This window comes from Chlorocebus sabaeus, chromosome 16 (assembly GCF_047675955.1).
Source record: "Chlorocebus sabaeus isolate Y175 chromosome 16, mChlSab1.0.hap1, whole genome shotgun sequence".
In the NCBI taxonomy this organism is placed as follows: Eukaryota; Metazoa; Chordata; class Mammalia; order Primates; family Cercopithecidae; genus Chlorocebus; species Chlorocebus sabaeus.
Window position 1 is genome coordinate 63,152,321 of NC_132919.1, and position 21,625 is coordinate 63,173,945.

The 21,625-nt window shown below is 41.5% G+C and overlaps 1 protein-coding gene across 7 annotated transcripts in view; it reads right to left on the reverse strand.

Annotated features, from left to right (window-relative positions):
* The window catches only part of TANC2 (tetratricopeptide repeat, ankyrin repeat and coiled-coil containing 2), a 478,761-nt gene that overhangs the window by 53,428 nt on the left and 403,708 nt on the right, over positions 1-21,625 (reverse strand). For all 7 annotated transcript variants that reach the window (XM_008012171.3, XM_037993758.2, XM_008012175.3 and 4 more), the window contains one exon: positions 20,587-21,194. In XM_008012171.3, coding sequence (XP_008010362.1) covers positions 20,587-21,194 — 608 coding nt within the window. The remainder of the gene's footprint in view (positions 1-20,586; positions 21,195-21,625) is intronic.

Here is a 21,625-nt window from a genome sequence, read left to right on the forward strand (position 1 = left end):
TTACAAGCGTGAGCCACTGCGCCTAGTCTATTTTAGTTTTTTCAATAGAGATTGTTCTTTTTCAATAGAGATTGTTATTCTAACAGACCACATGGAAGTTAAGATAACAATACAAAGCATGTATCTTACTCTCAAGATCTCAAAATTCTGTCCAGCTCTTAACAGTAAAATTACTGGAGCCTCCCTGGTATAAGAATTATTACTTTAAGTTACTCATCCATGGCTGTTCCACTGTGACTAGAACTCCTGAATATAAGCCTCTGATCCACTATCTACGCTTTAGGCTGTTAACGAGAATTCATGCCTATTGGGATTAATGCAAAAAAGCTTGTGCTTGACAATGAAATGAATTTTCAGTTAGACATAGAATTGACTTTGCCCTAGTGTTTTCATTTTACCACCGTAACTAAGAAATGCTGGTGAGATGTCTGCATTTCTCTAGTCTTCATTTCAGCTGGCTAGAGATAACTGCTTGCTTTTACATCAGGCACTGAGGAGAAACAGCAAGTAATACAGGTCAAGGATAAGATGAAGGTGGCAACTATAGTTCATTTCTTTTTGAATACAAGCATGCTACATTATTACTAAAAGAATGGTTCTGAATAGTACACTGGACTCAAAGTTTGTGGTATGTAGGACATAAGGGAAAACAGCAATGTACATTCTATATTGGCTCCCATGGTGACATCTTGAGCACTGAGATTTAATTTTGCTTCTTGGTCTGCTGGATCTCTCTACCTCCATCATCGTCAAACTCACTTTTTGAAGTTGGAGCTTTCCCTCAAAACCGTATATCTCTCTCTCTTTATTAAATATTGCCAGTTACTCAGGCATAAAACATAGTAGCTATTTTCCCCCTCTCCTATACTTTCTCTCCTGAAAAGTCACAAGAATCTCATTCTCTTCATTTTATTCTCTACTGCTCGCTCCCTGGCCATCGCAATAATCTACGTTGCAGAAACCTGATCAAAATTCTGCTCAAAATTCTTTGCTAGTTTTATTTTCCCTCTGATATAAAATTTAAATTCCTTAGCATGGTATCCAAAAGCTTTACATAATTTGTCCCTTGCCTATTTGTCTGTCTTTATCTCTTGACCTTATCCTTTCAATTCCAGACACAGTAAATTATCTGTAGGGTTTCAAATATGCTTTCCCTCTGCCTGGAATTCTCTTTCCTGTTTAGTTCATCAGAAAAACAATTTTTCATTCTTCAAATGGCAATTCACATCATCTCCTCTGTGAGGCCTTCCCTGGTGCCCTCTGATAAACTCAGGGGTTCTTCCTTTAGGTTCCTGTTGTAACTGGTACACATCTCCATTACAGCACCCACTGCAGGGCACTCTTCTATGTTGCTCTACACATGTGTGAAAACGCATGGCTTCTATCCTCAAGAGAGTCTAGGTAATAGGGGTATATATTTGCAGAATGGATGAGTAAGTAATAACATCTTATACCTGTGTATCTTATGGTGTTCAAAATACTTCAGGCCAGGCATCATGGCTCACACCTGTAATCTCAGCACTTTGGGAGGCCGAGGTGGGAGGATCACTCGAGTTCAGCAGTCCAAGGCTAGCCTGGGTAACAAAGCAGGACCCTGTCTCTACAAAAAAGTTAAAAAGCCAGTTGTGCTGGTGTGTGCCTGTAGTTCCAGTTACTTGGGAGGCTGAAGCAGAAAAACTGCCTAAGCCCAGGACATTGACGCTGCAGTGAGCTATGATTACACCGTTGCACTCCAGCCTGGGCAACACAGCGAGGCCCTGTCTCAAAAACAAACAAACAAACAAAAAAAACCAACACACACACACACACAAACTGAAAAATCAAAATAATAATAATAATTATTTTTTGAGACAAGAGTCTCACTCCATTGCCCAGGCTAGAGTACACTGGCATGATCTTGGCTCATTGCAACCTCCACCTCCTGGGTTCAAGCAATTCTTCTTCCTCAGCCTCCCAAGTAGCTGGGATTATGGGCATGTACCACCACGCCCAGCTAATCTTTTTATTTTTAGTAGAGATGGGGTTTCACCATGTTGGCCAGGTTGGTTTTGAACTCCTGACCTCAAGTTATCTGCCTGGCTTGGCCTCCCAAACTGCTGGGATTACAGGCCTGAGTCACTGCACCCAGACAAATATTTTAATAATTTTTAGATTCTCAAAAAAAATCATTACACCATAGGTACAGCAGTAAATACTACTCCCAATATTATGGTAGAGGACTGACTGAGACTAAACAAGATTGAGGGACAGACCCAGCTTACATGCCTAGGAAGTGAAAGAGCTAGAATGAGAACTTCAGTGTTTCTGAAGTTCTAGTTTCCACTGAAATCTAGTTCCATTACCACACTGACAAGATTTGCAACTTGATTTTTGTTTCAGAGCACATTTGTGTGAAAAAAACTCCACCACTGTAAAGAACAATATACTCATTTGTATAGTATAAATTCTGAATTCTTTAAACATAATTAAAATCAGCAACCATTATTTTGACACTTTTTGATCGGCATTTGAGAAAGAGTAGGTAAGAAATAAAGTAGAGACAGCTCTAGGAAGCATGGCATGTTTTAAAGCAAGACGGGGCACAACTATGCTTTCCCTTTATAATTACAGATGACGAGGCCAAGGCACAGTGGCTCTCACCTGTAGTCTCGGCACTTTGAGAGGCTGAGGCAGGAGGACTGCTTGGGTCCAGGAGTTTGAGATCAGCCTGGACACCATAGCGAGATCCCATCTCCACAAAAAAATTTTAAAAATTAGCTGGGTGTGGTGGCATGTGTCTGTGCTCCTAGCTATTTGGGAGGCTGAGGTGGGAGGATCACTTGAGCCTGGGAGGTTGAGACTGCAGCAAATTGTGATCGTGCCACTACACTTCAGCCTGGGTGGTGAGCAAGACTCTATCTCAAACAAAAACAAAACAAAAAAAGATGGTAATCATAATCAACTTTAATATGGGTTCAGATACGGTCATAAAGGCCATGGGGTAGGGAAGTGAAGACAGAAGAGAATTAGTACTTTTTTTTTTTTTTGAGACGGAGTCTCGCTCTGTCGCCCAGACTGGAGTGCAGTGGTGATCTTGGCTCACTGGAAGCTCCGCCTCCTGGGCTTACGCCATTCTCCTGCCTCAGCCTCCCGAGTAGCTGGGACTACAGGTGGCTGCCACCCCGCCTGGCTAATTTTTTTTTGTATTTTTAGTAGAGACGGGGTTTCACCATGTTAGCCAGGATGGTCTCGATCTCCTGACCTCGTGATCCACCCGCCTTGGCCTCCCAAAGTGCTGGGATTACAGGCGTGAGCCACTGCACCCGGCCGAGAATTATTTTCATATAACTTATATGATGATATCATCTTGTGATTCAAAGTTACTTTACAAATTTCCTTACTGGCATTCACAGTGCTGCCTCTTCATCTCTAAGAGTCAAACAGGCCTATGTTTAAATCCTAGTTCTGCCACTTACACACTTTATAACCTAAGACAAGACACTGAACCTCTTTGTGAGACAGGGATAGTAATATCTACCTCTCAGGACTGTGGTAAGAATTAGATGAGACATATTAAGTGAATGTATTTTATATTTCTTTTATATTCTCCAGAGTAACTAGTGTAACGCTAAACTAAAGGAATGTCCAGTAACCACAAATAACTTTAAACATATAGGAGGATGACTGCGTGTTCAAATGGAACTTCAGTCTTCAACGTGTGTAGCAGGGTGAAATGTGATGTCCTGTCCTTAACCCTGATCCCTACCCTTCCACACCGTACCCTACTACCTTTGCAGCCAGAAGAGAAGTCCACAGATCAGGGAAAAATTACTGGGGTACAGATGCCATTCACTGCTAGCAAATGAAACTTGGAGGTGTAACTTCAGGCAGAGGGGAGGATAAGGACAGAGCTAACTGGTCTCTAAGAAACAAGGTAAAAGGCTAACAGGAAGAACACAAATTTGTCATATAGACCAGAGGTTTTCAGGAAGATAGTAAATCTTATATTCAAGGCATATTTGATTTTTGATATAATTAGGAGAGAATCGATCACAGGTCAGAGTTGAGGATCCTTCCCCCAGCACTCTCCCTTCTCCCCTTTGCTGGATAAATATGTGTGTTTTGACAAAAGTCAGAGAAGGTGGTGTCCAGAATAGCAGAGAACAAATTCTACTTGCATTCTCATTTGTAGGCATGAGTAGTCCCTTGATACTGGAGACAAATGATACTTCCAGACAACTAGGGGTTACAAGGCAGCGAGGAACTACTGTCATTTGATGATCCTATACCTCAAGAGTTTAGAGCTATGGAGTCTTAGAGAAAAACCCTTTCTAAAGCAAGAATCACTCCCCTCTGTCCTCATTTAACAGTATGGAAGTTGGATAATAATTGTTTTACACAAAATATACAATGGCATTATGTTTTTTGTTTTGTTTTGTTTTCACTTAGCATCCCAGGAGATAGCTAGTCTTAAAAAGTTTCTATTTGTAGTACCAAAACATGCTAACAAATAAACTTGGATATTTCTAGCATGGATAGTTTCTCACTGTTCTAGTCAGAGTTACTAATATGGAGTCACGCAGATTTCATTAACTTATGATGACAAACTTAATACACAACCTTCTCATGCTTCAGAGAAACAACACTTAGGTGCTTTGATATATATATATATATTTTTTTTGAGACGGAGTTTTACTCTTGTTGCCCAAGCTGGAGTGCAATGGTGTGATCTCAGCTCACTGCAACCTCTGCCTCCCGGGTTCAAGCGATTCTCTTGCCTCAGCCTCCTGAATAGCTGGGATTACAGGTACACGCCACTACGCCTGGCTAATTTTTTGTATTTTTAGTAGAAACGGGGTTTCACCATGTTAGCCAGGCTGGTCTCGAACTCCTGACCTCATGCGATCCACCTGTCTCGGCCTCCCAAAGTGCTGGGAGTACAGGCGTGAGCCACCGTGCCTGGCCAGGTGCTTTGATATTCTGTGTGAGGGTCAGATGTGACGAAGTGGTATAGTTACAGCCAGTTGGCAAGAAAATGCTTGTAATCTAAAGTCTATCTTATAATTTGGGCAGAAATAATATACATTGCTGTGAAGTGTCTTTATATTACAGAGGTTAATGTGGGTTATTTAAAGAGACCTAGTGAGATGAGAATTATGAGGCAGAAATGGCCGGCTGCCTCCAAAGATTGTGCTCCCCTTCTGAGTCAAGAGTTCTTGTTGGCAAGTGGCTTCCTTGCCAGGGACCGTGTAATCAAGTGGGGTTAGGTGACTCAGTTCTGGTTAATGAAATGCAGACAGAAATAATGTTCATTTCAGACCTGGCCCACAAGAATCTTCCACTCTTACACTGTTTTTTGTCTTCCCCCATCTGCCGGCTGAAAAAAACAAACAATTACCCTGGAAAGCAGTGTGTGAAAGATGGCAGAGACCCCATTGGCCTGCATCTCTGAAAAATGGTACAGGGCAGACCTCTTCCAAACCATGTGGTGCCTTTGGACTTCATGTGAGTGAAAAATAAATTTCTATTGTGATACATCACTTAGGTTTTGGGGTTTACTTATTTCAGTAGTTAGCAGTACCTTAAATAAAACAAGAAAATTACTTTTTGAGGGATTACTAACAGGGGATGGATAGAGGATGAAGAAAGAGTAGAAAGGAGGACTAAGGAAGTGTTTATCTCAATATCAGTGAAAATGGGCAGAAACAAACATAATATCCTCATAAATTAGATATTTGGGATACTAGTGGGGACACTAGTTATGAGGTTTATAGCAACAATCTAGGTGAGAAATGCTAAGAATTATTAAATGAGAAGAGACAGCAGGGTGTATGTGGGAGATGCATTTTGGTGATACTCAAAAGCACTTGGTCTTTTTTTGTGTGTGTGTGTGTAGGGATTAAAACTGCAATTAGGCCAGGCGACGTGGCTCACACCTGTAATCCCAGCACTCTGGGAGGCCGAGGCGGGCAGATCACTTGAGGCCAGAAGTTCGAGACCAGCTTGACTAACATGATAAAACCCCGTCTCTACTAAAAATACAAAAATTAGCTCGGCATGGTGGTGCATGCCTGTAATCCCAGCTACTAACAAAAATTAGCCTGACATGGTGGTGCATGCCTGTAATCCCAGTTATTCAGGAGGCTGAGGCAGGAGAATCACTTGAACCCAGGAGGCAGAGGCTGCAATGAGCCGAGATTATGCTACTGCACTCTAGCCTGGGCGACAGAGTGATACTCCATCTCAAAAACAAAAAACAAACAAAAAAAACCTGAAATTATTATTCTTTACCACAAGACTGTTGAAGCACACTCCATGAGAAGAGAAAAGGAAGAGGAGTCCTTGTGTCCCATGACAGTAATGAGTCACTTTCTATCCCCAGCAGCCTTCCAGTATAAAAACCTATTTCGAACACCTGCCACTCATTCCTAGCCAATATGAAGTAATTTTTCAAATTTACAGCTAGCTGAAAGTATTCGAACTATGGTATCATCGATACATTCCCTACCAGAGCCCACCATGAAGAGGGAAGTTGCTTTAAAAGGATGTTTCTCTTGTGTTACTAGGGGTCTTTGTGTTTGCAAAAAATAACTTGTAGCATGACCTGATAAAGTGGTATTTTCAGTAAGATTAATTCCTCTGAGAAATTAACCATCAGGTAACCATTGTTTAGGATACGGGGAATTTAGTACTTCTAGCAAGGATCCCCATGCCTCCATCTCCCTTTCTGCCAGTTGGATAAAGGCGTCTTCTGGCCAGGTTCTTAATATTCAATAGCTCCTGAGCTCTCGCAGAAATACCAGTGTGGCAACTAAAAAGATACGGGTTTTCAAAAGTTCAAAAAGGTTTGTTCAAAAAGGACTTTAAGTTGCCCTTTTGATAGCCAGGTTTCTAGAACTCATCATCCTCTGCCTTTCTTCTATGTTTAGTCTCTTACTTTTTAACTTTCCATTTCCCAATGTCAACCAACATGGTCAAACTTTTCCCTTCCTTCAGTGCTAAAATTTTGGGAAGCTGAGTCTATGGTAGTGGTCTCTACTTTCATTTCACGTGTAGTTTTTAACTTACAGGAATTGGACTTCTGCTACCAAACATTCTACGCAAAGTATTCTAGCAAAAGCCATATATGGCCTCTTACCCTTTGCCTTATTGCAGTACAAGGTACTGGTGAGTATCCCCTCCTTGAAATTGCCTTCTCCTTTCACTTCCGTGACCTTACTTTCTCTTGTTTCTCTTTCTAATTCCCCTCTAAATTACTATTTGGCTCATCATCTTCTTTCAGCATTTAAATATAACTATTCTGTTTCATGCTTCTGAACTTCCTACTTTATATTCTTGAGTGATCTCGTTTAGTACTATGGCTTCTACTGTCAGTTATTTGCTGATAATGCACAAATTTATAGTTGCATGCCTTGAGCCTTCTAATTTTTTTGAGACGGAGTCTCGCTCTGTCGCCCAGGCTGGAGTGCAGTGGCCGGATCTCAGCTCACTGCAAACTCTGCCTCCCGGGCTTATGCCATTCTCCTGCCTCAGCCTCCCGAGTAGCTGGGACTACAGGCGCCCGCCACCTCGCTCGGCTAGTTTTTTGTATTTTTTTTAGTAGAGATGGGGTTTCACCGTGTTAGCCAGGATGGTCTCGATCTCCTGACCTTGTGATCCGCCCATCTCGGCCTCCCAAAGTGCTGGGATTACAGGCTTGAGCCACCGCGCCCGGCCTCTTTGTCTATTTTCTAAAGGCACACTCCTAAATATATTCTGTGCATCTTCCCTCAGAGGCAATTCATTATGAACATGTCCAAAATGGGACTCACTTTCTCCCCATAAGCCTGTTCTTCCTCCTGCCTTTGCTCGTGTTAGAGCCCCTCCTCCATTCAGAAAGTTCTATGTTGGTTAGTAGCATCACTATTATCCATCATTCAAGATAAATCTCGTCATTTTTGATCCCTCTGTCCTTACCTTTCACATACCATATAAAAAAAGGCCAAGTGCTTTTGAGTATCACCAAAATATCTCTCCCACATACACCCTGCTCTCTATTCTCCTGTTATAGGTCTTACCATTCCTCATCTGGACTATTGCTATAAACCTCTTAATTAGTATCCCAACTTGCAGTCTCTTCCCTTCATTTCAACTCATCTTCCATGCATCACTTGTCAGAGCTATCTTTCACATAATCAGAGTTATCAGATCTTTGTTTCTTCCTCCTCAAAAGGTTATAGAGGCTCCCTGTCACTTACAGAATTATAAAGTCTTAAATATGGCATTTAAGGTTTTCCCAGTGACATCTCCTATCATCCTCTCTTCCTGATCATGCATCTTATTCTTGCATCATAGCTGCTCACGGTCCCCCAAAGGCATTTCATATGTTCTCACTCTTCCTTGTTTCTGTTACGGCCATTACCTTTTCCTTTCTGCCTACAGGGCTCCTGCATTCCCTTGCTGCTTAACGGAATTCAACCCATACTTCAAGGCTGAACTTTAATGCTACCTCTTCTGAAAAGTATTTATTTCCTCTTTGTCTAGGTTCCTACAATACTTTGTACTATGGCACTATTGTTGGTTGCTTTGTCTGACTTCCCTTTAGAGCAGGGGTGTCCAATCTTTTGGCGTCCTGGGGCCACACTAGAAGAAGAAGAATTGTTTTGAGCGACACATAAAATATACTAACACTAAAGATACCAGATGAACTAAAAAAATTGCAAAAAAAATCTCATCATGTTTTGAGAAAGTATACGAAATTTGTGTCAGGCCACATTCAAAGCTGCCTGGGGATACATGTGGCCCATAGGCCATGGGTTGGACAAGCTTGCTTTAGAGTATAACGGCTTCAATGTCAGGGGTGTTGTAAGTCACCTAAGTTTCTCTAGTGGTTAGCACAGTCCTTGGCGTAGAGAAGCAGCAGCTCAATAAGTGTTTCATGTTTCATGAATGAATAAAACTAAGCAGATGGGTACAAGGAAGAGCAATGCAAGGACTTCCAGATTCACTTTCCAATTCAGCACTCCATTTGACTTTGAATTTGCAGGTATTTCTGCTGTCGCTGTTAGACTGTGAAATGAGTGTGCACATGACTCAAGTGTTAAGAATAGGTTAACAATTCTGATCTTTTCCATCTCTCTTCTTAAAAATTCTGCCAACAGCTAAACTTTAGTTGTTGCTGTCTTATAGTCTGCTTGTTGCTACCCATTCTCAGCAAATGATACTCATGCTTCTTGGCAGAAATTATTTCTTCCATTTTTCACTTATCAGCCAGTAACTGCCTCGGTATATTTTTTCATGGCTTTCTCATGGAAGCTGAATTCAAAATATATTTCTGGTTCCCCTGTGCTACTGTTTTATATTCAATATGGAAATGTATGACCCTCGTGAAAGTAAATTATAAGTATGACCAAATGTAGAAATGAGTGGAAAGCATTACCTCCTTGTAAATATAGAATCTGAATAGGAATTTGCTGCTTTCTCCCACTTTGCCTCACATCTTCCTACTGCCTTTCTGTTCTGTTAACACATCACCAGCTCTAGGAAAATGGTCATCTTTTCTCTGTCCCAACACGAAGTCTTTAGGTAGCTGGCAGGGCTTCATGAGGCAGAAGAGCTATGACTCCACTGAAATGTCACAGTTTGAAACACCAATGGTAGGCACAGGAAAATTTATCACTTCTCTCTTCCTCCTCCATGCCCCTCAGCTCTTTGTTTATACCTCTAGCACAGCACTCTGCCTTGAATTATAGCTAGTTATAAATGTGTCTGTTAAAAACACTAACCTGTAAGTCTTGGTAGACAGATCTTACTTGTATTTGTATTCCCAGCAGTGCTTACGACAGAGCCTTAAATATATTACTTAATAAATATTCACTGAATACTTGCTGAAATGCATGTCTTCACTTAACTCCCGAGGCATGGTAGGAGGTAACAAAGTGAACAAAAGATACCATCTGTTGAGTTGTGAGAAGAGTTTCTCAAATATTTTAAGTTGCTAGCTTAAATTAGTACCACTTATCATTCCTTTGTTCGCTCATTAGTTCGTCATCAAAAAAAAATTTACTGTGCGCTTACTGTGTTCCAGGCACTCTACTAATCGTTAGTAACACACAGGGAGCAATACAGAAAAGGTTCTTGTCCTCACTGAGTTCATTCTAGAGAGAAAAGTGGACAAAACCGAGTATTCGCCTACAATTAATAATAAATTTGGTGTTAGAAAGGAGGTAAAAAGGATGTTATGATTAAGATATATACCAGGAGGCACTTACTTAGATAAGGTGACAAGCAGAAGTCTTTCTGAGGAGGTGGCATTTAAGCTGAGATCTGAAGGAGTGAGAGATCTTTCTATGTGATGAGATGCCTGGGAAAGTGAGCTCCAGATGGAGGCAATTGTTAAGTGCAAAGGCCCAGAGATGGGAAAGTGCAAGTTCTAGGAACCAGCAGAAAATTGTGAATAAGAGGGAGAAAGAATGAACTTAATTCAGGGAGGGAGGCAGAAGCTATATCTATAAATACAGGGCTTTGAACAATCTGGCCTTGATTTTACTCTAATCATAGAAAGCCACTGGAGGATTTTCAGGAAGAGGTTACATGGTCTGATTTGTGTTTTTATAAGATTGCTGTGGCTGCTGGTGGAGAATGGACTCGAAGAGGGCAAGAAGGGAGACCAATTAGGAGATGAAAGGAATCCATGTGAGATCCCAGGATGTGGTCATAATGATCATTAGAGATGGAAACAGATACTTGCAAGTAAAATTTGGGTGGTAGAACCAACTGGATATGTGGATGGCTACAGTAAATTCATGTCTCACAGCTGTGGCTTCTTATGATTGAGAGGATGGAAGGCTATTAGTGTTGATTTTACTAAATGTGGAGATCTATCTGCTTTTGTAAGTCTCTAGAGATGGCCGAGTGAATTGCTTTACTCGCAAAAAAGAGTGTGTGCTGTCATGTTCCACTACACTGGCAATAGCTCCTCCTAACTGCTGTGCCATTAATCTTGGTTTGACAACCTAGGAAAACTTCTGGGGTTCTTATCTTTTGATCCAGCCAGTGTTGCTTCAGACACTAATTAATAGGATGAATTAGCCTCTAATTCCTGTGCTACTTTCAGTACAAGAAATTTCCCTTAATCGCCTGCCCTACTTCCACCTCATTTTAGATTAAGTTACGGGAATGAGTATCACTATGCTGAACATATCCACCTTAAAAAAGCTCTATATGTATTTTTAAACACATAAAGCAAAGTATTACCTTTTACAAACAATATAGATACAAGTCTCCTCTGTGTTTTCATTAGTTGGCTCTTCTGTAATTTTTTTTTTTTTAAGAGTCAGGGTCTTACTCTGTCACCCAGGCTAGAGTGCAGTGGCATGATATACCTCACTATAACCTTGAACTCCTGGCCTCAAGAGATTCTCCCACCTTGGCTTCCCAAAGCCCTGGGATTACAGGCATGAGCCACCTTGCCTGGCCTGTAAATGCTTCATGAATAAGTAAATGCTAAGCATTTACTCTTGCCAAGTCATCACTTCTGGGCCTTTTGGCTAAGATCAAGTGTATTCTTGCCAAATCATAAAACGATGCACTCTTTCCATCTTATCATAAGCAGAACTATATCTCTGTATGTATACAGACTTAGGAAATCTCTCATAAGTTTTTATGACAGAATAAGTAGTTCTCAGTTTTAACTGGGTTTGGAGAATAGTTTTAATTAGCAGTTTTTTCCAAATTTTATTTTGGATTTGGAAAAGAAAAAAATATGTTATTGTGGTCCATCTTCTAATGGTCTGACAGGGTGAAAGATGGGAACAGTTTGCCTATTTGACTAATAGATGTCAATCCCATGATTTATGCTGAGAGAAAACAAACTTGTAAAGCTAAAAGACATTCAATGTGTTGGCAAATTGAACATATTCCAAAATATATATTAGATTTCATGTAATTCCTCCCTTTTGTCGTATCACAAAACCATGACATTGGGTCACTACTTCAGATATGAGTCTCACATTTACTCTTGATGCCAATAGGGGGTTAGAAAGTAGATAATAGGAAAAAATATTCATTGGCAAATTAGATAAATCCCCAATAATATTACAGGTCAATGAAATATCTTCTTGGAAATCACACAACAAAACTATGACATCAGAAGACTGATTACCCCTTAGTGGAAGATAGAGAAGAATTACAAGTGAAGAATGTCTAGACTCTGAAAAGAGATGAAGCACTAATAGTTCCAAGGAGGTAAGCTCATCTACTAACAGTCAAGTGTTAGTGAAAGACCCAGAATAGCCAAAGCTATCCTAAGCAAGAACAAAACTGGAGGAATCATATTGCCTGACTTCAAATTATACTATAGACCCAAACAGCGTGGCACTGCTATAAAAACAGACATGTAGACCAGTGGAACAGAATAGAGAGCCCAAAAAATAAATTCATACATCTACAGTGAACTCATTTTTAAAAAAGGTTTCAAAAACATACTTTGGGGGAAAGGACAGTCTCTTCAATAAATGGTGCTGGGAAAACTGGATATCTGTATGCAGAAGAATGAAACTAGATCCCTATCTCTCGCCATATACAAAAATCAAATAAAAATGGATTGCAAACTTAAATCTAAAACCGGAAACTATGCAACTATTAAAAGAAAATATTAGGGAAACTTTTCAAGACATAGTGGTCTGGGCAAATACTTCTTGAGTAATATCCCAAAGGCACAGACAAGCAAAGCAAAAATGGACAAATGGGACCTCATCAAGTTACAAAGCTTCTGCATCGCAAAGGAAGGAAACAACAAAACGAAGAGACAACCCATAGAATGGAATAAAATACTTGCAAACTACCCATCTGACAAGGGATTAATAACCAGAATACATAAAGAGCTCAAACAACTCTATAGGAAAAAATCTAACAATATGATTTAAAAATGGGCAAAAGATCTGAATAGACATTTCTCAAAAGAAGACATACAAATGGCAAACTGGTATATGATCATGATCATCAGAGAAATGCAAATGAAAACTACCATGAGGTATCATCTCATTCCAGTTAAAAGGGCTTTTATCCAAAAGACAGGCAATAACAAATGCTGGGAAGGATGTGGAGAAAAGGGAACCCGTGTATGCTGTTGGTGGGAATGTAAATTAGTGCAATCAATATGGAGAACAGTTTTGGAGGTTCCTAAAAAAACTATAAATAGAGTCTAGGGGGAGCTGTAAACAGGCAGGAGCCCTGCTCCCTCCTAAGTTGTCAGGGTGGGAGCCCTGCCCAGCCATGGCTGCAGACCTGGGCATCCCTGTGCTCTTGGAGGCCCGGGAAGATCCCCCTACCCCTGCAGGCTCAGAAGTGCCAGCTCTTTCTACTTGGTCTCTCCCTGCTCCCAGCGCCCACTCTGATTTCGGAGCAAAGTTGAGGCTGAGGCTGGGCACTGTTGTGACCCGGCCAGGTGTATGTGTGTTCAGGGCAGCGCTGACACGCCAGCCCCATGCTGCCTCAGTCCCCTCTGGACTTTGGGTGCTGACGAGCATGGGAGGGAGGCAGAGGGTAGGCTGAGGGTGGCTTGGTGCAGGCCTGCAGGTGCCTCTTAGCATGAACAGCCTGGGTGCCATGGATGACATGACTGATGGTGGCAGGAGGCCGACAGGCTCCTGGGTGGAAAGGGGTGGGTCCCCAGTGAAGCCTCACCTTCAGGCCAGAAATGGCCTGAACTATGGGGACTGGGCTGTCAGTTCTGGGTGGAGTCCATGGCCCTGAGTGAGAACTTATGGTGCTTTTTCCAGGCCTGCCCATGAACCGATTAGCATGCACGTCCTCCCTTCTGAAACCCATAAAAACTCTGGACTCAGCCAAACTCACGGAGATGAGACAACCTGCCTGCAGACAGGGGTTACCCACTCCAAGTCTCCGCTCCCCTGAGGGCTGAACACTCGATGGGACAACCTGCCTGTAGATAGGAGCTACCCATTCCAGGTCTCCTCTCTGCTGAGGGTTGTACACTTGTCAGGACAACCTGCCTGTGCATAGGAGCTACTCAATCCTGGTCTCCTCTCTGGTGAGAACTGGACACTTGCAGGGATGACCTGCTCGCAGAAAGGAGCTTCCCACTTTGGATCTCCAGTTGTACATATACATCATTCTTCCTGGATGCAGGTCAAGATCTCAGGACCTGCTGAATGGCAGGACTGAAAGAGCTGTAACACAAACGGCTGAAACATGCCCCACTGCTCGCCACACTCTGGAAGATGAGAAGGAGAGAAGAGTTGCAGTTGTTTGGGAAGCCCGACCCAGGCACTCCCTGAGCCACGGATGTGACACCCTTTTTGGGCTCTGAGGTTCCTGGCGTCTCCAAGTTTCCAGGCGCCACCGCATTCCCCTTGTCCAGACGGCCTGCAGTGGAAGCCACGTGCAACACGTTTGGTACAACTGCAGCGTCACATGCAGCTGGCACCTGTGCTGGTGCTGGAGTTGCCTGCCCCATTGCAGCAGCCAGTGTGCCTGGTTGTGCAGTGGCCAGACCCCAAGCTCTCTTGCCCACACACCCCTCACTGTTCCATGCCTGGCTCACCCTTGGGAAGTGTGGGATCTGGGCCAGTAGCACGAGTTGAGTGCAGCCTGCTGAGCTGAGTATGCAGAATGAGCCCAAAGGGCATGAGAAATACTCAGGGCAGAAGGCGCTGCCAGTCACAGGTTTCTGGCTAGCAAAGCAACACCCCAAGGATCCTGCGACACTACCATATGATCCAGCAATCCTGGTCCTATGTATATACCCAAAAGAAAGGAAATCAGTATATTGAAGAGATATCTGCAGTTCCGTGTTTGTTGCAGCACTACTCACAATAGCCAAGATTTGGAAGTAACTTAAGTGTCCACTAACAGACAAATGGATAAACAAAATGTGGTGCATATACACAGTGGAGTACTATTCAGCCATAAAAAAGAACGAGACCTTGTCATCTACAACAACATGGATGGAACTGGAGTCATTACGTTAAGTGAAATAAGCCAGGCACAGAAAGACAAACATTGCGTGTTCTCACTTATCTGTCATTAAACTCATGGAGACAGAGACTAGGGGATGGTTACCAGCTAGGAAGGGTAGTCAGGGCTGGGGAGGGGTTGGTGGAAAGGGGGGTCATGGCTAATGGATACAAAACATAAAAGAATAAATAAGACCTAGTATTTGCTAGCACAACAGGGTGACTATAGTAAAAAATAATTTAATCAAACATTTACAAATAACTAAAAAAGTATAAATAGATTGTGTGAAACACAAAGGATAACTGCTTGAGGTGATGGATATATTATTTACCCTGATGTGATTATTACACATTACATGCCTATATCAAAATATCTCATGAACCATATATATATACACACACATATATATGTGTATATATATATATACATGCACGCACACACACACACATACCCACAAAAATTAAAAAAAAAAAATTGAAAGTGAGAATAAAAGATGTCTGGTATATTCTCTTCTCTCTGCTTTAACTCTTCCACGCCTCCTAAGGGTTGACTTAGTTTTAAGAGACCCTTTTTTCTCCCCACGCTTCATTATTTTGTTGAATTCTCTCCTAATGCTTTGAGAAAGCAGAACCCATCTTCCAGTTTAAGGGTCTGCTCTGGGAGCCTGCAATGACTATCAGGAGCAGTGACCTCGAATTTGTGTTTCAGTGAGGGTAAGGTTAAATGTCATCTGCCTGGAGGCTCAAAAAAACAAAATCAACACAAACTTCAACTCACCATTTATTCTGTAGTCATTTCAGCCCCATCTATTCTGTAAGAAGCCCTGTTATACAGACCTCTGGCACAGTTACTTTCCACTTTGGGGAGGATGTCTTCTCTTTTTCCTTAGACAAACTGCTTGTTCTCTGACACCCTGTTTTGTGGCAATGGATTTTAGAGCATCAGGTCTCCAATGTGTATGGTCAAATAAATTAGGAAAAATATCAACAAACCACTTATTATAAGCAATCAATTCTGGTCGTAAAGAATCAAGCGAGTACTTAACTGTCCCATGGTATAGGTAGGATTTGTGTCGCCTTTTCCCTTTCCATTCATCACAGGATTTGCTGCCTTTAATTTGAGGAAATCAGGTCAAACCAAATTAGGCTCCCACATCACAACCTTAGGCTCCCACATCACAACCTCATTAGGTTGTATCAACTCAATACTCATTACATGAAGTTCACAACAAGCTTCCTGTATTTTATTCAAACATTTAAAAATAAGGCTGGCTGGGCTGGGCACAGTGGTTTATGCCTGTAATCCTAGCACTTTGGGAGGCCGAAGTGGGCAGATCACTTGAGGTCAGGAGGTCGAGACCAGCCTGGCCAAATTGGTGAAACCCCGTCTCTACTAAAAATACAAAAAAGTTAGCTGGGTGAGGTGGCAGGCACCTGTAATATCCCAGCTACTAGTAAGGCTGAGGCAGGAGAACTGCTTGAACCCAGGAGGAAGAGGTTGCAGTGAGCCGAAATCGCATCATTGCACTCCAGCCTGGGTGACAGGGTAAGACTCTGTCTCGGGGAGAAAAAAAAAAAAAAGAAATGCTGGGTGCAGTGGCTCATCCCTGTAATTCCAGCACTTTGGGAGGACAATGTGGGTGGATCGCTTGAACCTGAGTTTGAGAGCAGCCTGGGCAACATAGTAAGACCCTGTCTCTACAAATAAAAAAAAATTAGGCATGGTGGCATGTGCCTGTGGTCACAGCTACACAGGAGGCTAAGGCAGGAGGACTGCCAGACCCCAGGAGGTTGAGACTTCAGTGAGCCATGACTGCGCCACTGCACTCCAGCCTGAGTGACTGAGTGAGATCCTGTCTCAAAAAAATAAAACAAACAAACCCCACAAAAATACACACATAATAAGGCAGGAGAGTCTTCTAATCTGTTAAAATCTCACACACACACACACACACACACACACAAAAATATTAATCTGAGAGCTGTTTCTATGGGACGGAAAGCTAGATACCATAAAAATTGAGATAATGAGGAACAGAAACAGAACAAAGAGTGGAGATTTATTCAGGGTGAGCCTAAAGCGATCTAGAAATATTAAGCAGTAACTGGACAGTACCACAAGGCTGGTAGCTCCGACTGTCTACTCTATCAGCCATAAATTTCTACTATCAGAGTCACTAAAAGGTTGTCTAACAAAGGTCGATGACTACTTCTCTCAAATGTCTTATTTTAAATGCACAAGTTGCCTCAAATAGGTTTTTCATCTCTCTACTATTAGTGTAATAGCAGGGATTTGCTTATTAAATTAGTGAGTTAATCTGATATCTCAGTGCCCAAGGGAAGAAAACATAGGACAGATTAAGTTCAGGGTATGTCAGAAGGCTGACAGTGATGAACAGTGGGAAACAGAGAGCAGAATGAGGTGGTGTGTTCTAAGGTTTGTGATTGCTTCAAGGGGCATATTTTACCTAAACTGCAAATCTAAAAGATTCTTCAGTGATACTCTGCTTACAGTTTGATAAACACACACACACACACACACACACACACACACTCTCTCTCTCTCTCTCTCTCTCTCACCCTACTCACCTTGTTACTCATTTATTTCTATGACACACACACTCTCTCTCTCTCTCTCTCTCTCACCCTACTCACCTTGTTACTCATTTATTTCTATGACAATGATACGTCTATGTAACATTAGGTCATTCTCTCTGGTAGGTCAAGTCCTTGCCCAGATTCTGAGACAATAAGCAGTCTGGTATTCAAAATAATGAAAACTCAATCTAAGCTGTAGCATTAACCTCTGGCTCTGCTATTTCCTGTTTCCAGCTTTTGTTAATTACTGACTCTTTTCATCTCAGGCAGAAGCTACCTCCTTGGGTAGTCTATTTCAGGAGAAGATCAACTACTTTTTGGCATCAGTAGAATATTTGCATCTATATCTAACTTCCGAATAAGGTCAAGTTCAGGGTGAACAACTGAGTGCTGAAAGCCCAGGAAAATGGACTAGAAAGGATAAGAATGTTGTGTTGCCTCTGGAAGCTCTCCTTACACCGCAGAGATATACATATCAGGCACTGGCTTACCTGGTGTGATTTCAGAGGCACTGAATTGGTCTTCTCTGATCTACTGAAATACGTTAGATGCTTTAGACAGAAGCTGGAGAGAAAGTAGAGAACAGAAGAGGAAAGAATGTGCAAGAAGTGGAGGCCGAAGGCCACAGAGACAAACCCTGCCTGGAGTCCTGCTAATCAGACCTGCCTGAAATGGAAAACAAGTGCAGCCAGCTGCTTTGAAAGACCAGCTTGGGCTTTGCCAATAGCATTAAATTCTTAGTGAATTTCCATCTCATTGACCTAGGGAGCCTTAAGCACTGAGATCAATACTTCAGTACTTTAGTAACAAGGTTGGTGCCAGCCTTTGCTGGGGAGGGGGTTGAATTCCAACTGAAATGAAATCTAAGAAGGCTTTTTCTGATAACTCCTGGTACTGTTTACAATTTTACTCTCTGCCATTAAGTGAAATAAGATGATCTCTCAGCAGCCATGTTACTCAATCACCAGGGAACGAACTATACCGGATTTGAAGCTGGAAGTACCTGCTCTTCTTGTCCCAGTGCATCAGCTGGTTGCTGCAAAACTCCTAGATAATAGGCAATGTTGAGAAGGCAAGCCTGTATAGTCATGATATGGCTGTATAAAAGCCATATTTTCTCCTTTTAGAGTCCCTGGGGATTTGATCTGTTGTAGGGATACTATTAATTCAGTGGTAGTCTGGTTGCCTTGGACCTCAGCTTTCAACCCTCTGAGATGTCCCAGGATCTAAGGTCAGCTAGCAAAGTTTCTTTGGGAACTGATCTCAAAGTGTTTATTAGGCAATTCTACATTAGTTTCTTTTTCCTATATATGTAGTTGCCAGTTCTGTGTATTAAATATTGACAACAGCTCTAGTAGGATTTATAGTAAAATCCTTTTGGGAACACCATACAATTCACAGAAGGGACTCGGACTGTTTTTATCGTTTCTTTTTAAAATCTTGTGCTCCAAAATGATAATAGCAGAAGATGGCTGTCGCTATCCGATTAGCCACAGGATTTAACTAAGTTACACCAGAAGGGTCTATTACTGCAGGGTGAGGGGAGGAAAAAGAACATAGCCCGAATGCTTCTTTTACTCTGTACTATTCTAGGCATCATATTATATGACCTCATTTAACTTCTCAACAACTCTAGAAAAAAGGCATTATAATTGCTCTTATGTAGATAAGACAACTAAGTCTTAGAAACAGTATGTAACTTTTTCCAAAGGTCACAGTTCTTAGAAGAGGCAGGATTTATATGCAGGTAATTTGACTCAAGAGTTTATGTTCTTTCCATTACAGCATGTTTCTTTAAAAAAGCTTCCCTCTCAGAGAAAATACTACAGAGTCTATTGCCTGGCTTAGTATCTTCATCATAATCTGGAACTAATTTTCTGATGAATCAGCATGGAGTAGGCTGAGCGGCATGCCCACAGTACAGTTGTCTCTAATAAGGTCTGGTGAAGGACACGGTGAAGGGTAATAAAACCCCAGCATGAACACAGAGTTTTATTCTTTCTGATGAGTCACATGTGAGGCATAGTCAAATCTGGCCTCTTCTTTTTGAGCCAAAATAAGCTCTGCATTTGCCAGCTATGTTGTTGGTGTCTTCTTTGTTTCCATGAAGTCAGTAATATACCCGGCTTTTGAAAACACCAACTTTATTAAAGGAATACTGCTTTAAAAATGTTAGTACAAAGGAGTAAAAGCGGAACCCCACAAGGATGCCAGAGAACTAGGTTTCATGCAATAAAAAGGGAAACGGTTTCATATCTAGCCTGGTTTGAGTTGAGAAAGATTCTCAATTCAGGTTGAAGCTCATTGGGAAACAGTGCTGGGGTAAATCAGTGACCCTCCTGCATGTGTGGAGTGGGGGAGTGGCGGGATATATCATGCACTTGCCATCCCTATTTTGGTACATGCCCTCTCCCTTCTCCCATGTATTAACTTTATGGCTTTGTGCAAGTTGATTTAGCATCTTAAGGCCTTTATAGGAAAATGGAGATAATGACACCTTACGTATCTAAAGGCAGCATGGATAGACTAGCTGAACTCTTCAAATCTTTTTCAGCTAGGAGGTTTAAGATTCTATTTTCTAGTATAAAGCTTAGCACTGGCTGGACCTTAATGGTTTTAGTTATTGGAAACTTTAATAATGATAAGGTATTTTAAAAGGGCAGTAAAAATTTTGAAACGATTCTGCTCTAAGTCAAAGAGATGAACAATATATCAATTCTTTCTTCATATCAAAATAATAATACTGAGGAAGTCCATTAAATGGCTAATTTAATTATAGCCTGTGAACCCTGTGGGGTCAGTGAAAATTATTTAGAAAAACATAGGAATGTAGGGTAGCATTATATCTACGCAGATGTTGAGTCTTAAGGAAATAACACTGTAAAACAATAAATTAGTTAACCTCATTATAGCCTTGCCTTGAGAAGAAACACAGATGATATCTCTTCTAGGTGAAATGTTCAGTGAAGAACACCTCTATTTTCAATACTCACACTCTATGCAATAAAAAGAAAACAGGCTCAGAACTGCTTATCACAGATCGGTGTCTTACCTGGGATCACAGAGAAATTTGGTTTTCTCTCCTTCTTCTCTCCAGATAAGCCATTCTCGAAAAGAAGGATGTACAAACATACGAGTCATGTCTCTGCGCTTGATTAGGAACATGGAGAGGTTCTCCATTCTCTGCTGAAAATCCTCCCATTCTAGTGTGCCTTCAATGCTCCCAGCATTGATGGCCTGGAAGATATGCTCATCAGTCAGTGGGTGGAGAGAGGCCACTGCCACGTTCAGGAGAGGCATCACCCGGTCAAAGGAAGACTGGGTTGGAAACTTCATATTGCATTGGAGTAAGTAAACCTCTGAGAGCGAAACAGGAACTACTTTGTAGCTAGAGCTCTTTAACACTAGGTAGCCTTTCTCTATGAGGTCAAAGGTGAGTTTCAGATATAGATAGGACCCTTGACTGAGGGTCTTGAGATGAGAACTGAGTTTGCCAAATGTAGTATTGTCCATTTTGCCATTAAGTGAAATGTTATTCTGGATCTCTGAGCTGCTGTGTATCCGGTGCAGGATGTAAGCCTGCAGGTCCTGGTCGATGGCTTCATTCTCTTCTAGTCGATCCAAAAATATCCTATGGAAAGGCAGCAGCTTGGTAATTTCCTAAAACAGATGGAGAGAGAGAAAGAGACAGAAAGACCTTCAGTTTCCCCTAACTCTTGTGATCAACTATGAGGTTCACAAATTTATTCTGAACATTGAAGTGGCCAAACAGGGAAACATGATCAAGTATTAGTATCCATAAAGTAAAACAAATTAGTTGCATAGAAGGGATACAACTTCTCCTAACATTGAGACTTAAGATACATTTTTTAATGGGTCTTTGTAAAGGGTGCTTTTGGAGTGATTTCATGATTGTTATTCTAAACAACACTCCTGAAATAAATAGAAAATGAAGTGCTGTGTAACTCTTTTGCTGTAATTTTTCTCAGGGTAAACCAGGGCATAATGCCAAGTACAAGCCAGGAACAGAAATGTATAAGGATTCGAAGAATGACTTAGAAAAACTTGGCTTTCTAACCCTCCTAATAAAA